Raw genomic sequence first — 27,329 nt, 5'->3', positions numbered from 1 at the left:
ATTGTAAGATAGCATGCCATTGAGCTACTGTACCACCCTTTCTGTAATTTGCCTACATAATTGCTCCTCAATTTCCTTCTGATTTTTAATCTCTGCCTAGATTATCATTTGAAAACCCTCAGAACATAGAACATAGAATATTACAGTGCAGTACAGGCCCTTCAACCTTCAAAGTTGCGCTGCCCTGTGAAACCAATCTGAAGCCCATCTAACCTGAACTATTCCATTCTTGTCCATATGCCTATCCAATGACCATTTAAATGCCCGTAACATTTGCGAATCCACAACTGTTGCAAGCAGTGCATTCTACACCCCTACTACTCTCTGAATAAAGAAACTACCTCTGATGTCTATCACCTCTCAATTTGAAGCTATGCCCCCTCATGTTAACCATCACCATCCTAAGAAAAAGGCTCTCACAGTCCACCCAATCTAACCCTCTGATTATCCTATATGTCTCAATTAAGTCAACTCTCAACCTCCTTCCCTCTAACGAAAACAGCCTCAAGTCCATCAACCTTCCCTTGTAAGACCTTCCCTCCATACCAGGCAACATCCTACTAAGTCTCCTCTGAACCCTTTCCAAAGCTTCCGCATCCTTCCTATAATGCGGTGACCAGAATTGCAGGCAATACTCTAAGTGCGGCCTCACCAGAGTTTTGTACAGCTGCAGCATGACCTCATGGTTCTGAAACTCAATCCCTCTACCAATAAAAGCCAGCACACCATATGCCTTCTTAACAGTCCTATCAACTTAGATGGCAACTTTGAGGGATCTATTTACATGGACACTGAGATCTCTCTGCTCATCTACACTACCAAGAATCTTACACTTGCTCAGTACTCTGCATTCTTGTTACTCCTTGCAAAGTGAATCACCTCACGCTTTTTGGCATTAAGCTCCATTTGCCATCTCTCAGGCCAGTTCTGCAGCTTATCTATGTCCCTCTGTAACCTACAACGTCCTTCGGCACTATCACAACTGTGCTTACCTTAGTATTGTCTGCAAATTTACTAAACCATCCTTCTCCCTCCTCATCCAGGTCATTTATAAAAATTATGAGCACAGTGAACCCAAAACAGATCCTTGCAGTACACCACTAGTAAGTGAACTCCAGGATGAATATTTCCCATCAACCACCACCCTCTGACTTCTTTCAGCTGGCTAATTTCTGATCCAAACTGGTAAATCAGTCCCATGCCTCCCTATTTTGTGCAGTAGCCTACCATGGGGAACATTATCAAATGCCTTACTGAAATCCATATACACCACATTAATAGCTTGCTCTCATCCACCTGTTTTGTCACCTTCTCAAAGAACTCAATAAGGTTTGTGAGGCATGACCTACCCTTCACAAAACCATGTTGGTAATCCCCAATCAATGTTTTCCTATCGAGTTGATTATAAATCCTATCTCTTATAACTTTTCCAACACTTTACCCACAACTCAAGTAAGGCTCAGTGGTCGACCAGGGTTGTCTCTACTTCCCTTCTTGAACAAGGGAACAGCATTTGCTATCCTCTAGTCTTCTGGTACTATTCCTTCTGTTACGACATGGGGTAAACTTTCCTGCTTAATTTAAAACCAGCAACACAGAAATGATTTATCAGATGCAGTAGTCTATGAAATTTTGTGTGGCCAAGAACAATGTAAAGTAAAAGTTAATAACTTTATTTCTTAAAAAATATTACTAACCTCTATTTTCAATTTCTTTCTCTAACCTATCTATTACCTTCCCTCTATAATACTAGTCTGGTAAAGCTTCCAATTAAGATTTACAAAACAACACTTCTTATCTCAAAACCAGGCAGCTGTAGGTTCTTGTCTTCAGATCTCCCTATGTCTTCTTTTCTCCTTGTTAGGAATTTCTGCATCACAGGTTACTGTTAGAAAAGGTAAGTTTGAGAGATTTTTTTTCAAGCACTCTGGTACGTACTATATTTGGCAGTTCTCCTCGCAATTGTTCAATTTTCCCCTGGTCTTAGACCCCAGAACATCGGATTGTGTCATTGGCTTTTAAGATTGTCAATATACTCAATTCAAACTTGATTGGAAATTGGCATCTTTTTTGGGGTATAATTTGAACTGATTGGCCAAATTTGCATTTGTTTTTACTCCAGGCAACAAGCTAATCGAGTTGTTTGACCGAGTGTTGCATTGTTACCTTCTTGAAAACACTTGGTGCTATGTCTGGTAGTTCTGCAGCTTTTAATTCTTTTAAAGATACACCCACATCTTCATAACACCTCCCCCCTTAAGAAAAAAATGAACCTTCATAATGAAAAGATTGCTTCTTTTTCCCTAATATACTGGTACATTACCTTAATATACTGGTAACTTTCATATAAGTTTACCTTAATTTCTTCCCACATACCTAAACGTACATAAAACCTTAAATAAAGACAAATCTCATCTCAACTCTATCAGTTAAATCTGCGATAATGTGTCTGCATCTACATTCTTCTGACCTGCAACATGTATGATTTTTAAATTAAAAGTCTGTAATATAAGACTCCAATGAAATAGTCTCATATTCTTATCTTTAAAACGTTCTAAGAATGTAAGCGGATTGTGGTCAGTGTACACAATTGTCTCCAACACATTGTTCGTGACAGACACATTAAAATTATGCAAGGCCAGTACCAAACTCAATAGTTCCTTTTCGATTGTGGAGTATTTCCTCTGGTGGTTGTTAACCTTCTTCGACAAGTAACCAACTGACAGTTCAATCCCATCCTCATTTTCCTGGAAGAAGACAGCTCCAACTTCAATGTCATGAGCATTGATGGAGACTTGAAAAGGTTTGAAACGTTTGGTGTAGCTAAATCTGGTTTGGTGGTTGATTTCAAATGGTCAAATGCCTCCTGGCATGTTCTGTCCACCAAAACTTTGTGTTCTTCTTCAGAAAATCAGTTAACGGTGCCACTACATTGCTGAAGTTTGGAACAAACTTCCAATAGAAACCGCAGAGTCCTAAGAATCAAAGGACCTCTTTCTTCGAATTTGGTCATGGAAATTCCTTGATAGCCTTCGTTTTTGTGTTCCGTGGGGTCAACCTTCCATAACTAATGTTATGTACCAAGAACATCACCCCTGCTTTTGGCAGAATTCCGTTTTATTTAAGTTTATCACCAGTTTTGCTTCTTGTAGTCATTCAAAGAGCTCTGCCAAATGTACCATGTGATCTTTACAGGACTTACTAAAGATCACTTCATCCTTCAATTAGACTGCACAGTTTGTTAACCCACCCACATCTTCATAAGACTTTAGATAATGACAACATAAAAATTAAAGCCAAATACTTGGCAATCTCTTCCCTGGCTTCCCAGAGACCCTAGGATAAATCCCATCCAGACCTGGGGATTTATCTATTTTCACAATTTCCAGAGTTTCTAACACCTCCTCCTTGTGAACCTCAATCCCCATCACGTCTAGTAGCCTGTTTCTCAATATTCTTCTTGACCACATTGTCTTTTTCCAGTTTAAAGACTGATGAAAATATTCATTTAGCACTTCCCCTATCTCCTCTGACTCCATGCACAATTTCCCCTTAGTGTCCTTGATTGGTCCTAATCTAACTCTAGTCATTATTTTATCCCTTATATACCTATAGAAAGCTTTAGGGTTTTCCCTGATCCTATCCATCAATAACTTCTCATGTTCCCTCCTCACCCACCTTAGCTCTCTCTTTAGGTCTTTCCTGCTATCTTGTAACTGTCAATCACCCTAGTTGAGCCTTCACATCTCACCCTAACATAAGCCTTCTTCTTCCTCTTGACAAGTGATTCAACTTCTTTAGTAAACTACAGCTCCTGCGCTCAACAACTTCCTCCCTATCTGACAGGTACATCCTCATCAAGGACACACAGTAGCTGTTCCTTGAATAAGCTCCACATTTCTATTGTGCCCATCTCCTGCAGTTTCCTTCCCATCTTATGTATCCTAAATCTTGTCTAATTGCATTGTAAGTGCCTTTCCCACAGAAGTAGCTACTGCCCTCTGGTGCATACTTTCCTTCGTGAAAGTAAACATAACTGAATTGTGGTCACTATCACCATAATGCTCACCTTCCTCCAAATCTAACATCTGGCCGGGTTCATTACCCAGTACCAAATCTAATGTGGCCTCGTCCCTTTTTGGCCATTCTATATATTGTGTCAGAAAACCTTCCTGCACACATTGGACAAAAACTGATCCATCTAAAGTACTTGAACTATAGTATTCTCAGTCAATATTTGGAAAATTAAAGTCCCCTATAACAACTACTCTGTCACTCTCGCTCCAATCAAGAATCATCTTTACTATCCTTTCCTCTAAATCTCTGGAACTATTTGGAGGCCTATAGAAAACTACTAACGGGGTAACCCCTCCTTTCCTGTTTCTACTCTCAGCCCATGCTACTTCAGTTGATGAGTCCTCAACTGTCCTTTCTGCAGCCATAATACTGTCCTTGACTAACAATGCCACACCCCCAACTCTTTTATCATCTTTTTTGTTCTTATTGAAACATCTAAATCCTGGTACCTGTGAACCATTCCTGTCCCTGCTCAATCTACGTTTCTGAAATAGCCAGATACCGAACCATGCTGAAGTTCACCCATCTTATTCTGGATGCTCCTGACGTTGAAATAGACACACTTCAAACTAACTTCTTGCTTGCCAGTGCCTTCTTGTGACCCTAAAAACTTATTTTGGACCTCCTTATTCTCAACCTCCTCTATACTTGAGCTACAATTTAGGTTTCCATTCCCCTGCTGAATTAATTTAAACTTACCCGAAGAGCATAGCAAATACCTCCCCCAGGATATTGGTACCCCTCTGGATCAGGTGAAGACCATCCTTTTTATAGAGGTCCCACCTACCTGAGAAAGAGACCCAATTATTCAGGAATCCAAAACCCTCCCTCCTGCACCATCCCTGTAGCCTCGTGTTCAACACCTCTCTCGCTATTCCTCACCTCGCTAGCACGAGGCACGGGCAACAAACTAGAGATAACAACTCTGTTTGTCCTCGCTCTAAGCTTCCACCCTAGTTCCCTGAATTTCCCCCTCTCTCTTCCTACCTATGTCATTGGTGCCTATGTGGACCATGACTTGGGGCTGTCCCCCTCCCACTCAAGGGATCCTGAAAACACGATCCGAGACGTCACGAACTCTGATGCCTGGAAAGAACATGCCAATCGTGAGTCTCTCTCTTTCCCACAGAACCTCCTATCTGTCCTCCTAACTATGAAGTCTCCAGTGACCACTGCCCTTCTAAGACAGCTTCCTTTATTACTGCAGTGATGGTTTACTGTATCAATAATGCATGCCTCCCCCTCTCTTACATCCTGGAACTGCTAAACCCTGGAATATTGAGCTATAAATCCTGCCCTTCTTTCATGTCTTTGTGATTGCAACAACAGCATATTCCCACTTGCATACTCCTTCGCATTAAAATAGAAGCAACTTTGCCTTCTGATCCTGGGGTGGCATGGTGGTTCAGTGGTTAACACTGCTGCCTCACAGCACCAGGGACCTGGGTTCGATTCTGGCCTCGGGTCTGTGTGGAGTTTGCGCATTCTCCCCGTGTCTGCGTGGGTTTCCTCCGGGTGCTCCGGTTTCTTCTTATAGTCCAAAGATAATCAGGTCAGGTAAATTGGCCATGCTAACTTGCCCATAGCGTTAGGTGCATTAGTCAGGGATAAAAGGAGTGAAATGAGTCTGGGTGGGCTACTCTTTGGAGGGTCAGTGTGGACTTGTTGGGGCAAAGGGCCTGTTTCCACGCTGTAGGAAATCTAATTTACCATGTGACTTATCATGCCTATGTCTCCTTCACCTGCCTGAATGTCCTGTTATGTTCTCCCTGTGTCTGCATGGGTTTCTGCTGGGTGCTCTGGTTTCTTCCCACAGTCAAAAGTTTAGGTAGATTGCCCATGCTAAATTGAGCTGTAGTGTTCAGTGGTGTGCTGGCTGGATGGATTTGCCATGGAAAATGCAGAGTTACAGAAATAGAATCGGGGGCTGGGTCTGGATAGGATGCTTTTGGAGGTCTGTGTAGAATCAATGAGCTGAATAGCCTCTTTGCACACTGTAGGATGTCTATGGCTTTAAAATCTTCCCAGCAACATGAACAAACCTGCTAGCAAGGATGCTGTACCCATGCTAGTTCACATTCAACCTGCCCAGCATGTACATGTCGCACTTACCCCAGATCCATGCTAAAATCTAAAATCCTCCTCTATACATTATCCCATTAGCAACACGTTGATCTGCCCAACCTTCCTATTCTTATACTCAGTAACACATGGCACTTGTAGTAATCCAGACCTTAGCAGTTATCCTCTTTAATCTGGTATATAGCTCTCTAAATTCCTATTACAGCACCTCATTTGTTTTTTTATCCATGTCATTGGTAACAACATGTACCATGACTGCTGGCTGGTCACTCTCTCCCTTCGTAATGCTCTTTAACTACTCTAAGACATCCTTGACCTTGCCGCTACGGAGGCAACATACCATTTGCTGCCACAGAACTGCCTGTCAGTTCCCCTTACAATCAAGTCCTCTTTCACTCTATCAGTCTTCTTCCCCACCAAGGTGCAGCAGAGCTAACCATGGTGTCACAAACTTCACTCTCGCTGCTTTCCCCGAGAAGCCAACACCTCTAACAGTATTCCAAACGGTATATCTGTTTGAGAGGCAATGGCCATAGGGAACTCCTGCAGTGCCTGCCCATGTTTCCTGGCCTTGCTGATTGTTACCCAATGCTTTTCTGTCTGTGTCACCCTTACTTGTGATATGAGTAACTCACAAAACATACTGTCCACAACATTTTCAGCTCATCGATGCTCCGTAGTGAGTACATCTGCAGCTCTAACCACTCCATGTGGTCAATCAGGTGCTATAGCTGAACACACTACCTGCATACATGGTCACCATAGAGACTGGAAGTGTCCCCAGTTTCACACATATTGCAGAAGAAGCATTCCATGGGGCCAAGTTCTCCTGCCATTATGTTCCGTGCCATTTATCTAATCAGATTTCCCATACTCTTTTTTCCTATTGCTAACAAACTACGAACCACAAAAATAAGGACTTCACATTTGATATCCCTCCCAGTATTCTCTCAGTCCCCATAGCTGGTTGCCAAGCAAACAATCACTTCACTGCTTCCCTGTGCCATCACTGCCAATTGTTTCTTCTTGTTCAGAATGAAGCTTTTAAATTTTTATCACACCTCCCCCTATTGGCACCGCTCCAAGACTCTGCTTCCTGGTGAGTAGACCTCACAGACCTTGCAGTTTTTCATCAAACTTTAATCACCCAATCAGCTGCTTCATCCTACCCTGCATCACATTTTGAACCCTGATGTCTCCTTCAAAGCTCTTCCTCTGGATTCAGTGAAGATTCGCTATGCTCCTCTCCATTAGACTCAATTTTGCCAACTTGTTGCCCACTCTCTTCACCTGTTTGTACTTCTTTGTAGCATCCATGTCCTCCTCACAACCTATATTGCGACAACTTTATAGCATTTGCTGACTTTTCTAATCCATTAATACAGACCGTAAATAGCTGGGTCTCATCATTGATCATAGCGGTCAACTTGAGAATGCCCCATTTATCTATCTGTTAACTGATTTTCTATCCCTGCTAATATACCGCCCTCAACTCTATGAATCTTTATGTTGCCTTTTGTGTGGTATCTATTGAATTTCTTTTCAAAGTCCAGGTATCTGCTAATTCTGCTCTATCTATCCCATTGGTTGTATCCTCAAAAAAATTAATAAATTTGTCAAACGTGATTTCTCTTTTATAAAATCACTTTGACTTTGTCTGGTTATACTATGATTTTCTAACAGATGTATTGTTAAGACTTCTTTCATAACAGATTCCAGCACTAGCATGACTGTGGTCTAAAATCTCACCACATCAGATTATAGTCCAACCAGTTTATTTGAAAACGTGATCTTTCGGAGCTCTGCTCCGTCCTCAGGCATGGTACGAGAGCAGGAAGGAAAAATGACATGGACTTTATAAGCAGAAAGGTCCGAATGCTCACGTCGTGTGATTTTTGACCTTGTCCAATCCAGTCCAACACTGGCTCCTCCACAACATAGCATGACTGATGTCAGGCTAACTAGCGTGTAGCTCCCTGCTTTCTTTCTCCCTGCTTTCTGGAATAGTGAAATTACATTTACTAATTTCCAATCTGTGGGACCATCCCAAAATTAAGGGAATTTCAGAAAATCATAGCCAGAACACCCACTATCTCTGTTGCTACCACTTTTAAAATCTGGGACCTTAAGCCACCAAGTCCTGGAGTTTTGTTGTATTGTAGTTCATTAAGTTTTTGCCAGTACTATTTCCCTGCCAATATTATTTTCCTCTTTTTAAAACATATCTAGTGTATTCTCTATTTCTGGTATAGAACATAGAACATTACAGCGTAGTACAGGTCCTTCAGCCCTCGATGACCTGTGAAACCTATCTGAAGCCCATCTAACCTATACTATTCCATTCTTGTCCATATGCCTGCCCAATGGCCACTTAAATGCCCTTAGATTTGGTGAGTCTACTACAGTTGCAGGCTGTGCATTCCACGCCCCTGAGCAAAGAAACTACCTCTGACATCTTTCCTTTATCTATTACCCCTCAATTTAAATCTATGGTCCCTTGTGCTAACCATCGCCATCTGAGGAAAAAGGCTCTCACATCCAACCTATCTAACCCTCTGATTATCTTAGCTGTCTCAATTAAGTCAACTCTTAACCTTCTTCTCTCTAACAAAAACAGCCTCATGTCCATCAATCTTTCCTTGTAAGACCTTCCCTCCATATCAGGCAACATCCTAGTAAATCTCCTCTGAACCCTTTCCAAAGCTTTCACATCCTTCCTATAATGCGGTGACCAGAACTGCAGGCAATACTCCAAGTGCAGCCTCACCAGAGTTTTGTACAGCTGCAGTATGACTTCATGGTTCTGAAACTCAATCCTTCTACCAATAAACTCTAACACACCATATGCCTTCTTAGCAACCCCTATCAACCTGGGTGGCAACTTTGAGGAATCTATTTACATAGACACTCTGCTCACCTACACTACCAAGAATCTTACCATTTGCCCAGTACTCTGCATTCCTGTTACTTCTTCTAAAGTGAATCACCTCACTGTTTTCTGCATTAAACTCCATTTGCCACATCTCAGCCCAGCTCTGCAGCCTAGCCCCCTCTGTCACCTACAACATCCTTTATCACTATCCACAACTCTACTGACCTTACTGTCATCTGCAAATTTACTAACCCATCCTTTTACGCCCGCATCCAGGTAATTTATAAAAATGACAAGCAGCAGTGGACCCAAAACTGATCCTCGTAGTGAACTTCAGGATGAATATTTCCCATCAACCACCACCCTCTGTCTTCTTTCAGCTCGCCAGTTTCTGATCCAAACCGCCAAACCACCCGCAATCCCATGCTTCCGTATTTTCTGCAGTAGCCTACATTGGGGAACCTTATCAAATGCCGAAGTGAAATATACTGTACAGCACATCAACTGCTGTGTCACCCTCTCAAAGAACTCAATAAGATTTGTGAGGCATGACCTACCCTTCACAAAACTATGCTGACTATCCTTAATCAACTTTTTCCTATCAAGATGATGATAGGAACCTTTTCCAACACTTTACCCACAACCGAAGTAAGGCTCACTGGTCTATAATTATCAGAGATGTCTCTACTTCCCTTCTTGAATAAGGGCACAGCATTTACTATCTTCCAGTCTTCTGGCAGTATTCCTCTAGGCAATGACTACATAAAGATCAAAGCCAAAGGCTTGGCAATCTCATCCCTTGCTTCCCAGAATATCCTAGGATAAATCCCATCCCTATTTTTAATCTTAGATAATGGCGTATTCTGCTAAAAGACACAAAATATTTGTAGAGTGGCAAATACAAGGTGCAATTGTTTGCAATTCTTCAGTGCTGTATCCAAGGTGGATTAGAAGACTATGGTAGTGACTTCTACTGTCACTCACCATCCTCGGAACTGATTGTAACAATGTATCTATTTTAAGGGCAACCAGGCCTTAATATCTCATCTTTATTATTTTATTGTTTATCCAATGCCTGAATGTTCCACTTTGTGATGTTAAAATCACACAACACCAGGTTATAGTCCAACAGGTTTAATTGGAAGCACTAGCTTTCGGAGCACCTGATGAAGGAGCGTCGCTCCGAAAGCTAGTGTGCTTCCAATTAAACCTGTTGGACTATAACCTGGTGTTGTGTGATTTTTAACTTTGTACACCCCAGTCCAACACTGGCTCCTCCAAATCATGACCACTTTGTGACGATGGTAAACACAGATTGAATACCGAACCATGCCCTGTCCTTGATGTGTGCTGTGTCCGTCTCCTCCTTTGACTAATTATATCAGTTTTTTTAAATCGTTTTAACATATTAGGACACAGCTCCAGGGTGGGAGGGTCTTGAAGCCAGACCCCCAAGCTCAGAGGCAGGAGTATTGCGACATTTACTGTGTCTGTACCTGAGGGTGGAAGAGCCAGGCCCCCTGCCTGACTGCCCATCCCCCACTCTCTGACGAATTGATTTGGAGGAGCCGGTGTTGGACTGGGGTGTACAAAGTTAAAAATCACACAACACCAGGTTATAGTCCAACAGGTTTAATTGGAAGCACTAGCTTTCGAAGCGACGCTCCTTCATCAGGTGATTCATTGACGAATCGCACGCTATCCCTTTAAGGGAGGATCACGTGACTGAGTAGGTCCCTTTAAGGGAGGATCACGTGACTGAGTAGGTCCCTTTAATTGGATCACGTGAGTGCTCGAGGCTGAGTGAGAGAAGAAGAAGAAGAAGCGGTGGAGGGATGGTGAGTGGCTGAAGGAAGCAGTTACCGCGGCCCGGGGCGTGTTCACGGCAGGACCATGTCTTGTTGCGGCTTCCCTTGAGCCTGGTTCAAACAGGGACTGCGGCCTCCCTCCCGGGCCCAGGGGAAGGGCTGTTGGGTCGGGAGGTCAGGGTCCTGGCGGTCCCTGCCCATTGACCCTGGGTCCCGGGTATTAGGAAAGTGGCTGCCCCTTGTATTGTCCAAGTGTGAGGGCCAGGTTCCTGATCGTCCTCGTGTGCCTTTTAAAGACTGGCCTCAGGATCGTGCCAGAGTGGCGCTGACCCACCGCTCCCTTTGGAACGGTTAGAAGCTCCAGAACCACCGGGGGACATGGCAGCAGGGGCAGTGAGAGGTTTATTTATTGGCTATCCCATATACCTGGACCCTTGGCACTGCAAGTGGACACTTGCTGCACCAACAGAGTAGTGGGTAGTTAATTGTTAATCACATTGTTCCGAACCTGATTTGCCTTTAGCTGGATACAGCTGGCAGCTTTCCTTTATGTAAGGAAGCCTGTTTGATTAATACAAACATCATGGTTTTCAAAGTTGCAATTAAAGTTTGAGACAAAAACAGAAATTACTAGTAAAGCTCAGCAGGTCTGGCAGCATTAATGGCGAGAAATCAGAGTTCATGTTTTGGGGCCAGTGACCCTTCCTCGGAACTATGATTAAAGCATCTGAATTTGAAATCCAAGAACAATCACTGCAGTAACACTATATACAATGTGTGTTAGGAGATTCCCTAGGTTGGATCAGTGTGAAGCTCAGAACATGTGCTTTGACACATAGTAGACGGTAGTGAAAGATGTAAGGATAATGTTAACAAGTGAATTGTTAGAGTAGAATAGAAGTAAATGGGATAGCATTGATAAGATCCTGAAAAGTAGTGGAAGAGCTGGAAAGGTCAGATTTCTGCCTTAGAAAGAAACTTGTGTGCAAAAGGAAGAGGTAGCGTGGGGTTGTCTTTACAAAAATCACATGATAATCTTTTCTGTATTCATTCATGGGACAAGCATGTCATTGGCTAGATTATTGTTTATTGCCCATCTGGAATGGCCCAGAGGCAACTACATTGAAGTGGGTCTGGAGTCATGTGTAGATTATCAATGAACCAGATTATTTTTCTGACAAAGGTTTCATGGTAATCATTAAATTATTACTTTCAGATTTTTATTGAATTGAATTTAGATCTCCAGAACATTACCCATGTTTCTGGATTAATAATCTAGCGATAGTGTCGCTAGAGTCATAGAGATTTACAGCATGGAAACAGACCCTTCGGTCCAACCCGTCCATGCTGACCAGATATCCCAACCTAATCTAGTCCCACCTGCCAGCACACGGCCCATATCCCTCCAAACCCTTCCTATTCATATACCCATCCAAATGCCTCTTAAATGTTGCAATTGAACTAGCCTCCACCACTTCCTCTGGCAGCTGCTTTCATATACTTACTACTGTGTGTGAAAAAGTTGCCCCGTAGGTCTCTTATCTTTCCCCTCTCACCTTAAACTTATGCCCTCTAGTTCTGGACTCCCTGACCCCAGGGAAAAGACTTTGTCTATTTACCCTATCCATGCCCCTCGTAATTTTGTAAACCTCTATAAGGTCATCCCTCAGCCTCTGACGCTCCAGGGCCTCTCCCTATAGCTCAAATCCTCCAACCCTGGCAACATCCTTGTAAATCTTTTCTGAACCCTTTCAAGTTTCACAAAATCTTTCCAATAGGAAGGAAGCTAGAATTGCACGCAATATTCCAATAATGGCCTAACTAATGTCCTGTACAGCTGCAACATGACCTTCCAACTCCTCTACTCAGTACTCTGACCAATAAAGGAAAGTATACCAAATGCCGCCTTCACTATCCTATCTACCTGCAACTCCACTTTAAAGGAGCTATGAACCTGCACTCCAAGGTCTCTTTGTTCAGCAACACTCCCTAGGACCTTACCATTAAGTGTATAAGTCTTGCTAAGATTTGCTTTCACAAAATGCAGCACCTTGCATTTATCTGAATTAAACTCCATCTGCCACTTCTCAGCCCATTGGCCCATCTGGTCAAGGTCCTGTTGTAATCTGTGGTAATGTGCACGCATATGTGTGTGTGTATGTGTAGAAATTTATTAAAAATGTGAATAGTTCCAGAAGACTGGTGAACAGCTTAAATAATTTCACTTGGCTTAAAATTGTGGTAGCAGAGGCAATGGAATTATTTTTCAAAAATGTGATTGAAAACATCTTAACTAAAATTGTAAGAATTAATCCACATAAAATACTGAAAAAAAGGCTGCATTTGACCAGCCTTAGTGAATACTTCACTGAATGCATAGTCAAGACTAATGTAGTACAAGCAATTTATTTAGCTATTTGACATGCCTTTGAGGTATTTCTCATAGACTTGCAACTGAAGTGCAGTTGGGGGACAAATTAAATGGATAGTAACCAGTCTGCAAAGCAGAAGACAGGAATAAAGGTATTACACAAACAGGCAAAAGATGGGAAATGGTGTTTCCACAATGCTCAATGAATGAAACAAAAACTGAAATTGCGAGAAAAGGCTTAGCAGTTCTGGCAGCATGCATGGAGAGAAACCAGAGTTAAGATGATTAGAACTATAAGGATGTGTTTTGAAGAATGGTCACTGGATCTGAATGTTAACTCTGTGTTCTGTCCATTGATGCTACCAGAGCTGCTGGGTTTCTCCAAGAATTTTTGTTTTTGTTTTTTAACGCTCTTTTATTTCTGGAGGTAAATAATATCAAAACTTAAATTTTTTAAAGTTATTTTTAAATTTTTGTAGAAATGGGGATAGTGATGCTGCCCTGCCTAACATTCAATGCTGACGCCAATGCTTTTACATGTGATCTTTTAAGTAAGAAATGTTTCACATACAGACTGGTACACCCCAACAGTCTCCAATAGTAAGGGAACCAAAATCAGCTGCTCAGATGATGAGGGAGGTTGAGATTTTACAGTGGTTAGCAGTGTTGCCTCACAGCGCCGGAGACCCGGGTTCAATTCCTGTCTCAGGCGACTGACTGTGTGGAGTTTGCACGTTCTCCCCGTGTCTGCGTGGGTTTCCTCCGGGTGCTCCGGTTTCCTCCCACAGTCCAAAGATGTGCAGGTCAGGTGAATTGGCCATGCTAAATTGCCCGTAGTGTTAGGTAAGGGGTCGATGTAGATGTAGGGGTATGGGTGGGTACGCTTCGGCGGGGCGGTGTGGACTTGTTGGGCCGAAGGGCCTGTTTCCACACTGTAAGTAATCTAATCTAATCTAAAACAGGGTGTATAATGTACCTTAGGTAGATTCTTCAAATGGAAAGCTTGAAAAGTGAAAATGAAGTGGGAAGTGAAAATAAAATTAAAACTATTGAATAAAATGTGAGAATAGAAAAGCATTCAACATTAAAAAGAATGCAAACATTATATACTGTCTTGTAAATGCAAAATCTGGTTCACTAAATGCACAAAATACGGAGGCATGGGATTGAGTGTGACGTAGTGGTTTGGATCAGAAATTGGCCAGCTAAAAGAAAATGGTTGATAGGAAATGTTCATACTGGAGTTCATTTACTACTTGTGTACTGCAAGGATCTGTTTTGGGGCCACTGCTTTTTGTCATTTTTATAAATGACCTGGATGACAGCATAGAAGGATGGGTTCTTAAGTTTGCGGATGACCCCAAGGTCGGTGGAGTTGTGGATAGTGCGAAGGATGTTGCGGGTTACAGAGGGACATAGATAAGCTGCAGAGCTGGTCTGAGAGGTGGCAGAAGTGTGAGATGAATGACTTTGGTAGGAGCAATATGAATAAAGAGTACTAGGCTAACAGTAAGAGTCTTGGTAGTGTAGATAAGCAGAGAGGTCTTGGTGTCCAAGTGCATAGATCCCTGACAGTTGCTTTTATTGGTAGAGGGATTGAGTTTGGGAGCCACGGGGTCATGTTGCAGCTGTACAAAACTCTGGTGTGGCCACACTTGGAGTATTGTGTACAGTTCTGGTCACTGCATTATAGAAAAGATGTGGAAGGTTTGAAAAGGGCTCAGGAGATTTACTAGGATGTTGCCTGGTATGGAGGGAAGGTCGTACGAGGCAAGGCTGAGAGACTTAAGGCTGTTTTCATTTGAGGGAAGGTTGAAAGTTGACTTAATTGAGACATATAAGATAATCAGAGGGTTAGACAGGGTGGACTGAGAGCCTTTTTTTTTCTTGGTGATTGCTAGCATGAGGGGGCATAGATTTAAATTGAGGAGTGATAGATGTCAGAGGTAGTTTGTTTACTCAGAAGTACGGGCATGGAACAGTAGTAGACTCACCAATTTTAAGGGCATTTAAATGGTCATTGGAGAAACATATGGATGAAAATGGAATAGTATAGGATGGATAGGCTTCAGATCGATTCCACAGGTCGGCACAAAATAGAGGGCAGAAGGGCCTGTACTGTGCTCTAATGGTCTATGTCCCATGTTCTATGTACTAATGTCCTTTAGGTAGGAAATCTGTCGACCTTGTGTGGTCAGGTCTTCGTATGACTCCATACGCTGCAATATGGTTTGCTCTTTAACTGTCTCATGGGCAGTTAGGAATGGACAAAAAAATGAAGATCTAGTCAGCAACATCCATACAAACAGACAAAAATGTAAATGAGTAGCGAGGCAGTGTGAACATATATCTGGAACGTGGTGATGTATGCTGAGGGGAGTAAGGCAAGGCTAGCTACTTGGTGAGTTTTTTTGTGTCAAGGTTTGCTAAAACTGAAATCTGACAGCCTGCGGTGCGGGTGTCCAGAACTAGAGGGCATAGGTTTGGGGTGAGAGCAAAGATCTAAGGGGCAGCTTTTTTACAGAAGTGGTACATATATGGAATGAGCTGCCAGAGTAAGTGATGGAGGCTGATACAATTGCAGCATTTAAAAGGCATCTGGATGGAATATGAATAGGAAGAGTTTGGTGGGATATGGGCCAAGTGCTGGCAATTGGGACTAGATTAGGTGAGGATATCAGGTAGTCATGGACAAGTTGGACCAAAGGGTCTGTTTCCATGCTGTACATGTCTGACTCTCTAACTAGTGATTGTGGAAGCAACAGTGTGAGAGAAAATTTAAGGGGTACTGGAAAGGCTAGTTATATATGGGTAGATAGGTTACCTGGTGCTAATGGGTCTGCATGTGCCTAGATTCTTGAAGATAGCAGGCCATATTGAGAGAGCAGCATGCAAAGTCTAGAGGATATTGGGCTTCATAAATAGACATATTGATTACAAACCTAGATGATTGTGATGCCATCAATGTTGTTTATCTGCTCTCAAAAGCACTTTGATAGGGTTCCCATAATACTCTAAAGAATAAGCCTAGAGGATGTGGAGTCCAGGGCAAGTGGAAGAACGGATGGCTCGCTGACTGCAGTACAGAAGGTGGGGGGGGGGGGAAGAAGGAGTGTTCCACCAGCACTAGTACAAGGACTACAGCTGTTCATTATTTACATCAACTGTTTAGATTTGAAGTCAAAAACACTAATTTCTCAATTTACAGATAATACCAGATTGGAGAGACTATAGATAGTACTGAGGACAATTGCAACAAATTGCAAGAGGACATTAGTAAACGTTTAGAATGGGTAAATACTTGACAAAATCCAGTTAACACTACTTAAGCATGAAGTAGGTGAAAGTGAGGACTGAAAATGCTGGAGATTAGAATTGAGTGTGATGCTGGAAAAGCACAGCAGGTCAGGCAGTATCCGAGGAGCAGGAAAATCAATGTTTCGGGCAAAAGCTGCTGTTGAAGGGCTTTTGTCCGAAACGTCGATTCTCCTGCTCCTCAGATGCTGCCTGACCTGTTGTGCTTTTCCAGCACCACACTCTCAACCCAGATTACTTAAAATGTACCAGCCAAGGTTGGGAAGAGGAACAAAAGGTTAAGATACTCCAGTCATACTCCACATGTACCGTCCATGCCGACCAGATTTCCTGAACTGAACTAGTCCTGTTTTCCTGTGTTTGGCCCATATCCCCTCTAACCTTTCCAATCTGTGTATCTGTCCAAATGTCTTTTACATGTTGGAATTATATTTGCCTCTAGCACATCCTCTGGCAGCTCATTCCACATACGCATGAAATAGTTGCCTCTCAGATTCCTTTTAAATCTTTTCCCTCACACCTTAAACCTATGACCTCTAATTTTAGACACTCCTACCCTGAGGAATAGGCCTCGGCTATTTAACTTATGTCCCTCATGAATTTATAAACCTCCATAAGGTTACCCGCCTCAGCCTGCTGCACTCCAGGATAAAAGTCCTTCAGCCTATCCGTCCACTCTTTATACTCCAATCCTCTGTCTTGGTAACATCCTTGTAAATCTTTTTTGCATCCTTTCCAGCTTAAGAAGATCCTTCCTGTAACAGGGTGATCAGAATTGTATGCAGTACTGCACTCCCCAGGACCCTAAAGTTAACTGTGTAAGCCCTGCCTTGGTTTGTCTTACTAAAATGCGACACTTGCATTTATCTAAATTAACCTCCATCTGCCCACTAGCCCAGTTGAAGAAGATCCCACTGTAATCTTAGATAAACTTCGTAGACAACTATACCACCAATTTTACTGTCATTGAAAACTTACTAACCATGCCTCTTATATTCTCATCATAATTGTTTATATTAGTGGTGAATAACAGTGGACCCAGTGCTGATCCTTGTGGCACATTGCTAGTCACAAGCCTTCAGTTTCAAAAACAACCCTTGCCATCACCCTCTGTTTTCTACCAACAAGCCAATTTGTATCCCATTGGCTAGCTCTCCCTAGTTCCCTATGATCTAACTTTACTCATAATCAAGTTAGTGAGACATGATTTCCTATGCACAGAGCCATGCTGACTATCCCGAATCAATCCTTGACCTTTCAATTGCAAGTAGTTTCTCAGTCTCTCCTCCAACAAATTGCCCACCACTGACATCAGGTTTGCCAGTCTGTAGCGCCCTGGCTTTTCCTTGTAGCCTTTCTTAAATCTCTAAATGTTTCACCAAAGGTTAGCAAAGCTAGTTAAATATAACAGATAAAGCACTGTGAATTCTTTATAGAGGGGTATAATTGAAAAGTAAGGAAGTGATGCTAAATCTGTACTGAACCTTGGTTAGACTGCGCTGAGGCTATTGTATGCAGTTCTGAATATCATGCTTATAGCAAAGGCTGTAGAAAACAGTGTGCAGAGAAGATTTATAAGGATGGTGCCAGAAATCTGAGAGATCTTGAAATTTATGGAAGGTTCCGGTTGATCGGATATATAATGTTTATTCTTGTGGGAAACTTCTAAAAGAATAGTGTTGTGCAACAGGGCAACATAGCTCAGAACAGAAGGGGCAGAAGTGACATAGATATGAAATATGTTTGCTGACAGGAAAGTTTAATGTTTAATTGGATGTCTTTTGGGTAGGGGAAGGTTTGCAGTGGAGTTTCCCAGAAGTTCGTGTTGGACCATTACTTTTCCTGATATATATTAATGATCTAAACCTTGATACACAGGGGTGATTTTCAAAGTTTGCAGATGATAATATCGCATTGTGAACTGAGATGATAGTGTGGAATTTCAGAAAGTTGGTGGAATGAGTGGATGAAGTTCAATGTGGAGAAATGCAGGGGTGGCACGGTGGCATAGTGGTTAGCACTGCTGCCTCACAGCACTAGAGACCTGGGTTCAATTCCCACCTTGGACAATTGTCTGTGTGGAGTTTGCACATTCTCCCAGTGTCTGCATGGGTTACCTCCGGGTGCTCCGGTTTCCTCCCACAGTCACAAAGATGTACACGCTAGATGAATTGCTAAATTGCCTGTAGTGTTAGGTGAAGGGGTAAATGTAGGGGAATGGGTCTGGGTGGGTTACTCTTCGGAGGGTCGGTGTGGACTTGTTGGGCCGATGGGCCTGTTTCCACACTAAGTAAGTAATCTAATTCATTTTGATAGGAAGAACATAAATAGACAATATAAAATAAAGGCGAAAAGAGGACTGCAGATGCTGGAGAGTCAAGGTTGAAAAGTTTAGTCATTCAAGATGCAGGAGAGTCAACGTTTTGAGCATAAGCCCTGCATCAGGAATGTGTCACATTCCTGATGAAGGGCTTATGCCTGAAACGTCAACTCTCTTGCTCTTTGGATGCTACTTGATCTGCTGTGCTTTTCCAGTGCCACACTTTTTTCGAATATAAAATGAAGGAATTACATAAGCAGAGAAGCCTGTGTTGATACGTCATAAGTCACTAAAGGTGGCAGGACAGGTAAAAAGAGCTGTTAATATTTTTTAAAAATCCTAGAAATTATTGATCGCAGGAACAAGGAGATTCTGTTGAATTTTGTTTAAGACACTAGTTCGACTGAGTTGGAGAATTGTCCTGTTCTGGATGCTTTAAGAAAGGCATTGAATTCATTGGAGAGAGGGCAGAAAAGATTCAAAATAATGGTTTGGGGATGAGGCACTTCAGTTAAGATAGATTGGAAAAGTTAGACTGGTATCCGTGAAGAGAAGGCTGAGAGAATTTGATTGAGGTGTTCAAAATCCTGAGGTGCTGGGACAGAATGGGCGACAGTATTCACACTTGTGAAGGGATTGGAAAAGTGGGTGCAGGTATAAAGTAATTGATTTAAAAATAAAGCTAAAGTGATGAGAAAAAAAATTATTTCTTCCAGTGAGTCATTTAACAACTAGAATACAATGTCTGAGAAATGTTTTCAAAAGGAAATTCGGCTAATAATTAGAAAAGGAAGTTTATTTTACTGGGAGAAGGCAAGGAAATGATGTTAAGTGAATTGCTCAATTGGAGAGCTGGTGTGGGCACAATAAGTTGAATAGTCTCCATCTGCGCTCTAACAATTCTGAGACTCTGTGACAGCATGACTGGAGGCAGTCAGTGTCATATATCTGATACCTGATAGCGAATTTAATGATTCCATAAGGGGTAGTTGAAATAAATAGCACTTATGTATTTTTATATGCTGCTTATTTAAGAGGATGCAGGACAAATGTCAGTGCAAAGTGAAAAGAGTATTATGGCAAAGTTAGATGAGAACAGGTGAGAGGAGGCTTTATTGGAACATTAACACCAGCACAGTCAGGTTGCACCCTGTATCTGATGTAAAAGCTGAATAGCGATGATTAATTAGTGCTCTTGTCTTTTGGAAATGCTATAGATACCCACTAACGTTATATGTACAATCTCCCAGAAAGATGGCAGCAACACTTGTGTCAGCTCCATCGGCAAGTAGGATATGGAGGTTATAACATTTATGTTACAGAAACAATCTAAGCTGGGACTTTGTTTGCTATTCTACTATAGCTGCTGGGGTCAATACTCAGGAGTATTTTACCTAACAGTATTGCCTCTGACCCAAGCCCAGTGAACTCTCTGGAACTCCAGGCCCCAGTTACTGAGTCTAATGACCCCCCTGCCCTCGTCCTGGGCATTAGTTGGAGCACCTTCACAATATGGATTGCTCTGTTCCATGGTGGTGGCATATCAGCATTTAGAGTCATAGAGATGTACAGCATGGAAACGGACCCTTCGGTCCAACTTGTCTATGCCGACCAGATATCCCAACTCAATCTAGTCCTGCTTGCCAGCATCTGGCTCATATCCCTCCAAACCTTTTCCTGTTCATATACCCATCCAGATGCCTTTTAAATGTTATGATTGTATTAGCCTCCCCCACTTCCTCTGGCAGCTCATTTCATACACGCACCACCCTTTGCATGAAAAAGTTGCCCCTGAGGTCTTTTTTTTTATCTTTCCCCTCTCATCCTCCACCTCTGCCATCTAGTTCTGCACTCCCCCACCCCAGGGAAAAGACTTTGTCTATTTATCCTATCCATGCCCCTCATGATTTTATAAACCTCTATAAGGTCACCCCTCAGCCTCCAACGTTCCAGAGAAAACAGCTCTAGCCTATTCAACCTCTCCCTATAGCTCAAATCCTCCAACCCTGGCAGCATCCTTGTAAATCTTTTCTGAACCCTTTCAAGTTTCACAACATGCATCTGATAGGAAGGAGACCAGAATTGCATGCAATATTCCAACAGTGGGCCTAACCAGTGTTCTGTACAGCCACAATATGTCATCCCAACTCCTGCACTCAATACTCTGACCAGTAAAGGAAAGCATACCAAATGCCGCCTTCACTATCCTATCTACCTGTGACTCCACTTTCAAGGAGCTATGAACCTGCACTCTAAGGTCTTTTTGTTCAGCAAATCTCCTGGGGACCTTACCATTAAGTGTATAAGTCCTAAAATTTGCTTTCCCAAAGTGCAGCACCTCACATTTATCTAAATTAAACTCCATCTGCCACTTTTCAGCCCATTGGCCCATCTGATCAAGATCCAGGTGTATTCTGAGGTAACCTCCTTTGCTGTCCACTATAGCTCCAATTTTGGTTTCATCTGCAAATTTAATAACTATACCTCTTGTGCTCACATCCAAATCATTTATATAAATGATGGAAAGTAGTGGACCCAGCACCGATCCCCGTGGCACTCCACTGGTCACGGACCTCCAGTCTGAAAAACAACCCTCCACCATCTTCTACCTTTCTACCTTTGAGCCAGTTCTGTATCCAAACAGCAAGTTCTCCCTGTATTCCATGCGATCTAATCTTGCTAACCAGTCTCCCATGGGAAACCTTGTTGAACGCCTTACTGAAGTCCATATAGATCACATCTTCTGCTCTGCCTTCATCAATCCTCTTTGTTACTTCTTCAAAAAACTCAACCAAGTTTGAGAGACATGATTTCCCATGCATAAAGTCATGTTGACTATCCCTAATCAGTCCTTTCCTTTCCAAACATATGTACATCCTGTCCCTCAGGATTCTTTCCAACAACTTGCCCACCATCGACGTCAGGCTCACTGGTCTATAGTTCCCTGGTTTGTCCTTACCACCTTTCTTAAACAGTGGCACCACTTTTAGCCAACCTACAGTCTTCTGGCACCTCACCTGTGACTATCGATGATACAAATATCTCAGTAAGAGGCCCAGCAATCAGTTCCCTAGCTTCCCACAGAGTTCTAGGGTACACCTGATCAGATCCTGGGGATTTATCCGCTTTGATGCGTTTCAAGACATCCAGCACTTCCTCCCCTGTAATGTGGACGTTTTCCCTACATTCTATATCTTCCATGTCCTTTTCCACAGTAAACACTGATGTAAAATACTCATTTAGTATCTTCCCCCATCTCCTGCAGCTCCACACAAAGGCCGCCTTGCTGATCTTTGAGGGGCCCTATTCTCGCCCTCATTACCCTTTTGTCCTTAATTAGATTAGATTAGATTAGATTACTTACAGTGTGGAAACAGGCCCTTCGGCCCAACAAGTCCACACCGCCCCGTCGAAGCGTAACCCACCCATACCCCTACATCTACATTTACCCCTTACCTAACACTATGGGCAATTTAGCATGGCCAATTCACCTGGCCTGCACATCTTTGGACTGTGGGAGGAAACCGGAGCACCCGGAGGAAACCCACGCAGACACGGGGAGAACGTGCAAACTCCACACAGTCAGTCGCCTGAGGCGGGAATTGAACTCGGGTCTCAGGCGCTGTGAGGCAGCAGTGCTAACCACTGTGCCACCGTGCCGCCCATAATGTATTTGTAAAAGCCCTTTGGATTCTCAGCTTTGGCAAATAGAGTTATCTCATGTCCCATTTTTGCCCTCCTGATTTCTTTCTTAAGTATAGTCCTTCTGAGGATTCACTCGATCTATCCTGCTTCCTCCTTTTTCTTAACCAAACCCTCAATTTCTTTAGTCATCCAGCATTCCCTATGCCTATCAGCCTTTCCCTTCACCCTAACAGGAATATACTTTCTCTGGACTCTCATTATCTCAGTTCTGAAGGCTTCCCATTTTCCAGTCATCCCTTTACCTGCGAACATCTGTCCCCAATCAGTTTTTAAAAGTTCTTGCCTGATACCGTCAAGTTTGGCCTTCCTCCAATTTAGAACTTCAACTTTTAAATCTGGTCGATCCTTTTCCATCAGTATTTTATAACTAATAGAATTATTGGTCGCTGATCCCAAAGTGCTTCCTCACTGATACCTCAGTCACCTGCCCTGCCTTATTTCCCAAGAGAAGGTTCAAAATTTGACCTACTGTAATAGGTACATCCACATAGTGAATCAGAAAATTTTCTTGTACACACTTAACAAATTCCTCTCCATCTGAACCCTTAAAACTATGGCAGTCCCAGTCTGTTTGGAAAGTTAAAATCCCCTACCAGAACCACCCTATTATTCTTAAAGATTACAGAGATCTCTTTACAAGTTTGTTTCTCAATTTCCCTCTGACTATTAGGGGGTCTATAATACAATCCCAATAAGGTGATCATCTCTGTTATTTCTCAGTTCCACCCAAATAACTTCCCTGAATGTATTTCCAGAAATATCCTTTCTCAGTACAGCTGTAATACTATCCCTTATCAAAAACGTCACTTCCCCTCCTCTCTTGCCTCCTTTCTGTCCTCCTTGTAGCATTTGTATCCTGGAATATTAAGCTGCCAGTCCTGTTCCTAACCATGCTCTGAGTTCATCTGCCTTCCCTGTTGGGCCTCTTGCATTGAAATAAATGCAGTTTAATTTATCAGTTCTACCTTGTTCTCTGCTTTGTCCCTGCCTGCCCTGACTGTTTGACTCGCTTTTGTTCTCAACTGTAGAGGTCTCAGATTGAAATCTTTCCTCACTATCTCTCTGGGTCCCATCCTGCCATTTTATTAGTTTAATTCCTCCCGAGTAGCTCCACCAAATCCCCCTGCCAGTATATTAGTCCCCTTCTAATTTAGGTGCAATCCGTCCTCCTTGTACAGGTCACTTCTACCCCAAAACAGCTTCCAAAAATGTGAATCCTTCTCCCGTACAACACCCTCAGCTATGCATTCATCTGCCCTCACTAGCTCATAGCACTGGGAGTAATCCAGATATTACTACTCTCAAGGACCTCCTTTTTAAATTCCTGCCTAACTCTCTGTAATCTCCCTTCAGAATCTCAATCTTTTTCCTTCCAATGTCATTGGCTCCAATGTGTACAATGACATCCTGCTGGACCCTCTTTCCCCCTTAAGAACATTCTGCACCCTCTCTGAGACATCCTTGATCCTAGCACCAGGGAAGCAACACACCATTCTGATTTTTCGCTGCCGGCCACGGAAACGGCTGACTGTACCTCTGACTAGAGAGTCCCCTAACACAATTGATCATTTGGAACCCGACGTACCTCTCATTACATTAGAGCCAGTCTCAATACCAGTAACTTGGCTGTTCGTGCTACGTTCACCTGAGAATTTATCCTCCCCTAGATTTTCCAAAACAGCATACTTATTTGAAATGGAGATAGCCACAGAGGACCTCTTACCTCTTACCTTTCCTGGAGTTAACCCATCTATGTGACTGTATCTGACACTTTTCCCCCTACCTATAATTGCCATCCATCACATCCTCTTGCTCTTGTAAATTCCTCATTGCTTCTAACTGCCTCTCCAACCGATCCATTTGATCTGATAGGATTTGCAACCAACAGCATTTATTGCAGATATAATCCTCAGTAACCCATAAACTTTCCCTAAACTCCGACATCAGGAAGAAGAGCATATCACTCTACTAAGGGCCATTTTTGCTGCTTTCAATCTTCAGACGCAGAAAATAGCATTGTCTTATTCCTCTACAAAACATTGCTCTAAGTTAAATGAATACTTATATTTTAAGTTTAATCAAGAGACGTAGCTCAATAAAATATATAATCAAGAAAGAACACACTCTACTCAACATTGCAGACTTATTTTAAGGCCATGCTTAAAATCCACTTATCTGCTTCTGTGCTGTGACCCCTCTCCGGTTCCTCCAAGATTAGTTGTGAATTTCACTGTTTTTTAATTTTCCCAGACGCACTCCGATGTCCAAGCAGTAACTGCTAACTCTGTCAGTTAGCAATGATTTTTTTCTCTCGCTCTTTCTTGCACTGACCCCACCATGTGGGGTCTGTTTGTCTCCCTTTTACAAGTGCTGTTGTTTTGACCTTTTTTCCCCTAAAGTTCCAAAACAATGCTGCTCCTGGAATTCGAGGAAATCATCTCCAATACCTCAGAAAAGGAGCAGCTATTACAGCCAGAATTGTTTTTCCTGTCCTCCATCTTAAATTATCCAGAATCCATTATCTAACTTTGTACATGTGTTGGCCTTGCACCACCCCCACTTCCCCAGGTCATGACAAAGGCAATCAGTAGTTGTCCTTTCACAAACAAATTAAGTATGAGGATAAAACTATACTTAAGATTCAGCCACAAGTATAGAGTCATAGGGCATGGAGACAGGCCCTTTGACCCAAACTGATCCATGTCAACCAATGTGTCATGTTCTGTAAGCAGTTTTAACAGCTAAAGGTAGAATGGACAATTTAAAGCCTTGGAGGACTAGGATGATAATAGCATTAGGACGCTACAGTTACATGGAGGAGATTTGAAATACTGGAACTATTTCCACTGAACCGATTAAGGCCAATAGGGGATTGAGGTTTTTTAAATTGAGCATAACTGTGATAGTTGAATCAGATGTGGCTGGCTGTCGGGGGTGGGGGGGGGGGGAGAGAGAGAGAAAAAAGGACATGGTCAATATAAGTGGGAAGAGGAGAGAAGGCAAAGTATCCTGGTAGCAAATCACTCCATACACTGCATGGCCATCTCAAATACAGAATGGACCTATAAAGTCCAGGGTGGTTGGGTCATCCTGAATGAATAGGGATAGATTTTCTGAGTACCTGAAGTGAAGTTTCAAAATGTTTCCTCACATGGTTTCAGTGTAGTATGGCCTTTGTCAAAGTGGTTGAGGTACAGCCATTGCAGGAATGCTGTGCTAAGAGATTAGTAACAAATCATTGAAACTACGAACATGTCATGTTATTGGATTTTAACCATTCTTCCACTGGATCTAGATGGTTGAAACTAAAGAGTGTGTTTGTTAAATACTAGCTTCACATCTTTTAAACAAGAGACTGAAGACATTAGTGCTACATAAGCCTGACATGATCATCAATAAACATAGCCATTAAACTGAGGGATTGCTGGTACAAAGTGAGGTTATTTGATGGAGATTTTGCCTTTATCATCACCTGTGATAATATCAGAACAGGAAAACCTGCGAACAAATTAGTACTTTTAAACTGCTCTAAGCATAAATGATCATGAGCATCAGAATTTTTGTGTAGGTTGTGGGTGAACTGTTCCTATATGGACTTCAAATAAAACAATGCCTTGGTCTTAAAATTCTAATGTTGTGTTTAAATCCATCCTTGGCCTCAACATTCCCCATCTCTGTAATATCCTCCATCCATACAATACTCCCTAAGAGTGTAACCTCCTCCAGCCCTGACAACCTTCCCTATCTTTCATACTGCAACCCTCCCACGATATCTGTGCACAGCTTATTTCTGGCCTTGTCTTTCTGACTTAAGTTGCTAAGCCATTGCTGAGGCAAAAGCTCCAAAGGTTACTCCTTCACTTTTTTATCCTTTTGCTCCCCACCTCAGTGACCAAATAGTTTATTTTATTGTACTTTTATGAAGTGTGATTTCTAAAATAAATTTATTCTTTCTACAGGATGTGGCCTCTGCTGGCTAACCAGCAGTTACTGTTCAACTCTAATTGACCTGTAGGAGATGTTGCTTAGTTACCTTCTGAGCTGATCCAGTCTGTATGGTGTAGGAACATCCACAATGCTGGTTGGGTGGGAGGGAGTTCCAGAATTTTGACCACTGGCAAAATGTACAGTGGCCCTGTACAATGTTAACCACCTCGAGTGCTGTTGGAACTGCAGTCATCCAGGCAAGTGGAGAGTACTCCACACTACTGGACTAAATGGCCAACTGTCCAAATCTCAACCTTTGGTGCAATGTTGTGTTTTGTTGAATTCACCTTCTTGAGCAGTCCCTTGGGACCAAGGATGACTTTCTTTCACTTCAGAGTTGTGGATCCTGGGATAACAAAACAGTCCACTCTGTCACAGGTTGGGCAGGTGGTATTTAAAGATGCTGTTCTCCTACTTTCTACTGTTTGAACCTAGCTCATCCCGATGTCAGAGATACTCAAGATGGTTCCTACCTTGATTGCTGCTTTTCCAGTTTTGGTGATCTTGGGCAAGAAATTTCCATGGTGGAGATATTGCATTTTTTCAGGGAGGCTTTGAATTTCAAGCTTTTCTCTGCCATCCTTCAAGCTTTTCTTTGACCACTGGTAACCATATTTCCTGATAAAGATTAGACAAGTGAGGTTGTTTTTGAAATACTGTGTCAGAAATTGATGACCTGTCCAGTGTAGGCCTGGAAGAGGATCTTAGTGTTGGAGTGCCTAAACTGTCAGTAGATTTATGGGTTTTGCAGAGGCACCACCGGTGTTTTGTTTTGTAGAGATTTGAGGTGTC

At 42.4% G+C, this 27,329-nt stretch overlaps 1 protein-coding gene across 1 annotated transcript in view; it reads left to right on the top strand.

Annotated features, from left to right (window-relative positions):
* The first annotated feature begins 10,764 nt into the window (after positions 1-10,764).
* vps26a (VPS26, retromer complex component A) overlaps positions 10,765-27,329 on the top strand; it is a 65,455-nt gene continuing 48,890 nt past the window's right edge. The window contains exon 1 of the mRNA XM_072558023.1: positions 10,765-10,869. Within this exon, the coding sequence (XP_072414124.1) occupies positions 10,867-10,869 (3 nt within the window). The 5' untranslated portion in view covers positions 10,765-10,866. The remainder of the gene's footprint in view (positions 10,870-27,329) is intronic.

Source organism: Chiloscyllium punctatum, chromosome 38 (assembly GCF_047496795.1).
Source record: "Chiloscyllium punctatum isolate Juve2018m chromosome 38, sChiPun1.3, whole genome shotgun sequence".
Lineage (NCBI taxonomy): Eukaryota > Metazoa > Chordata > Chondrichthyes > Orectolobiformes > Hemiscylliidae > Chiloscyllium > Chiloscyllium punctatum.
The sequence above is the reverse complement of the archived record's forward strand: the minus strand, read 5'-3'. Positions and strand labels throughout refer to the sequence as shown.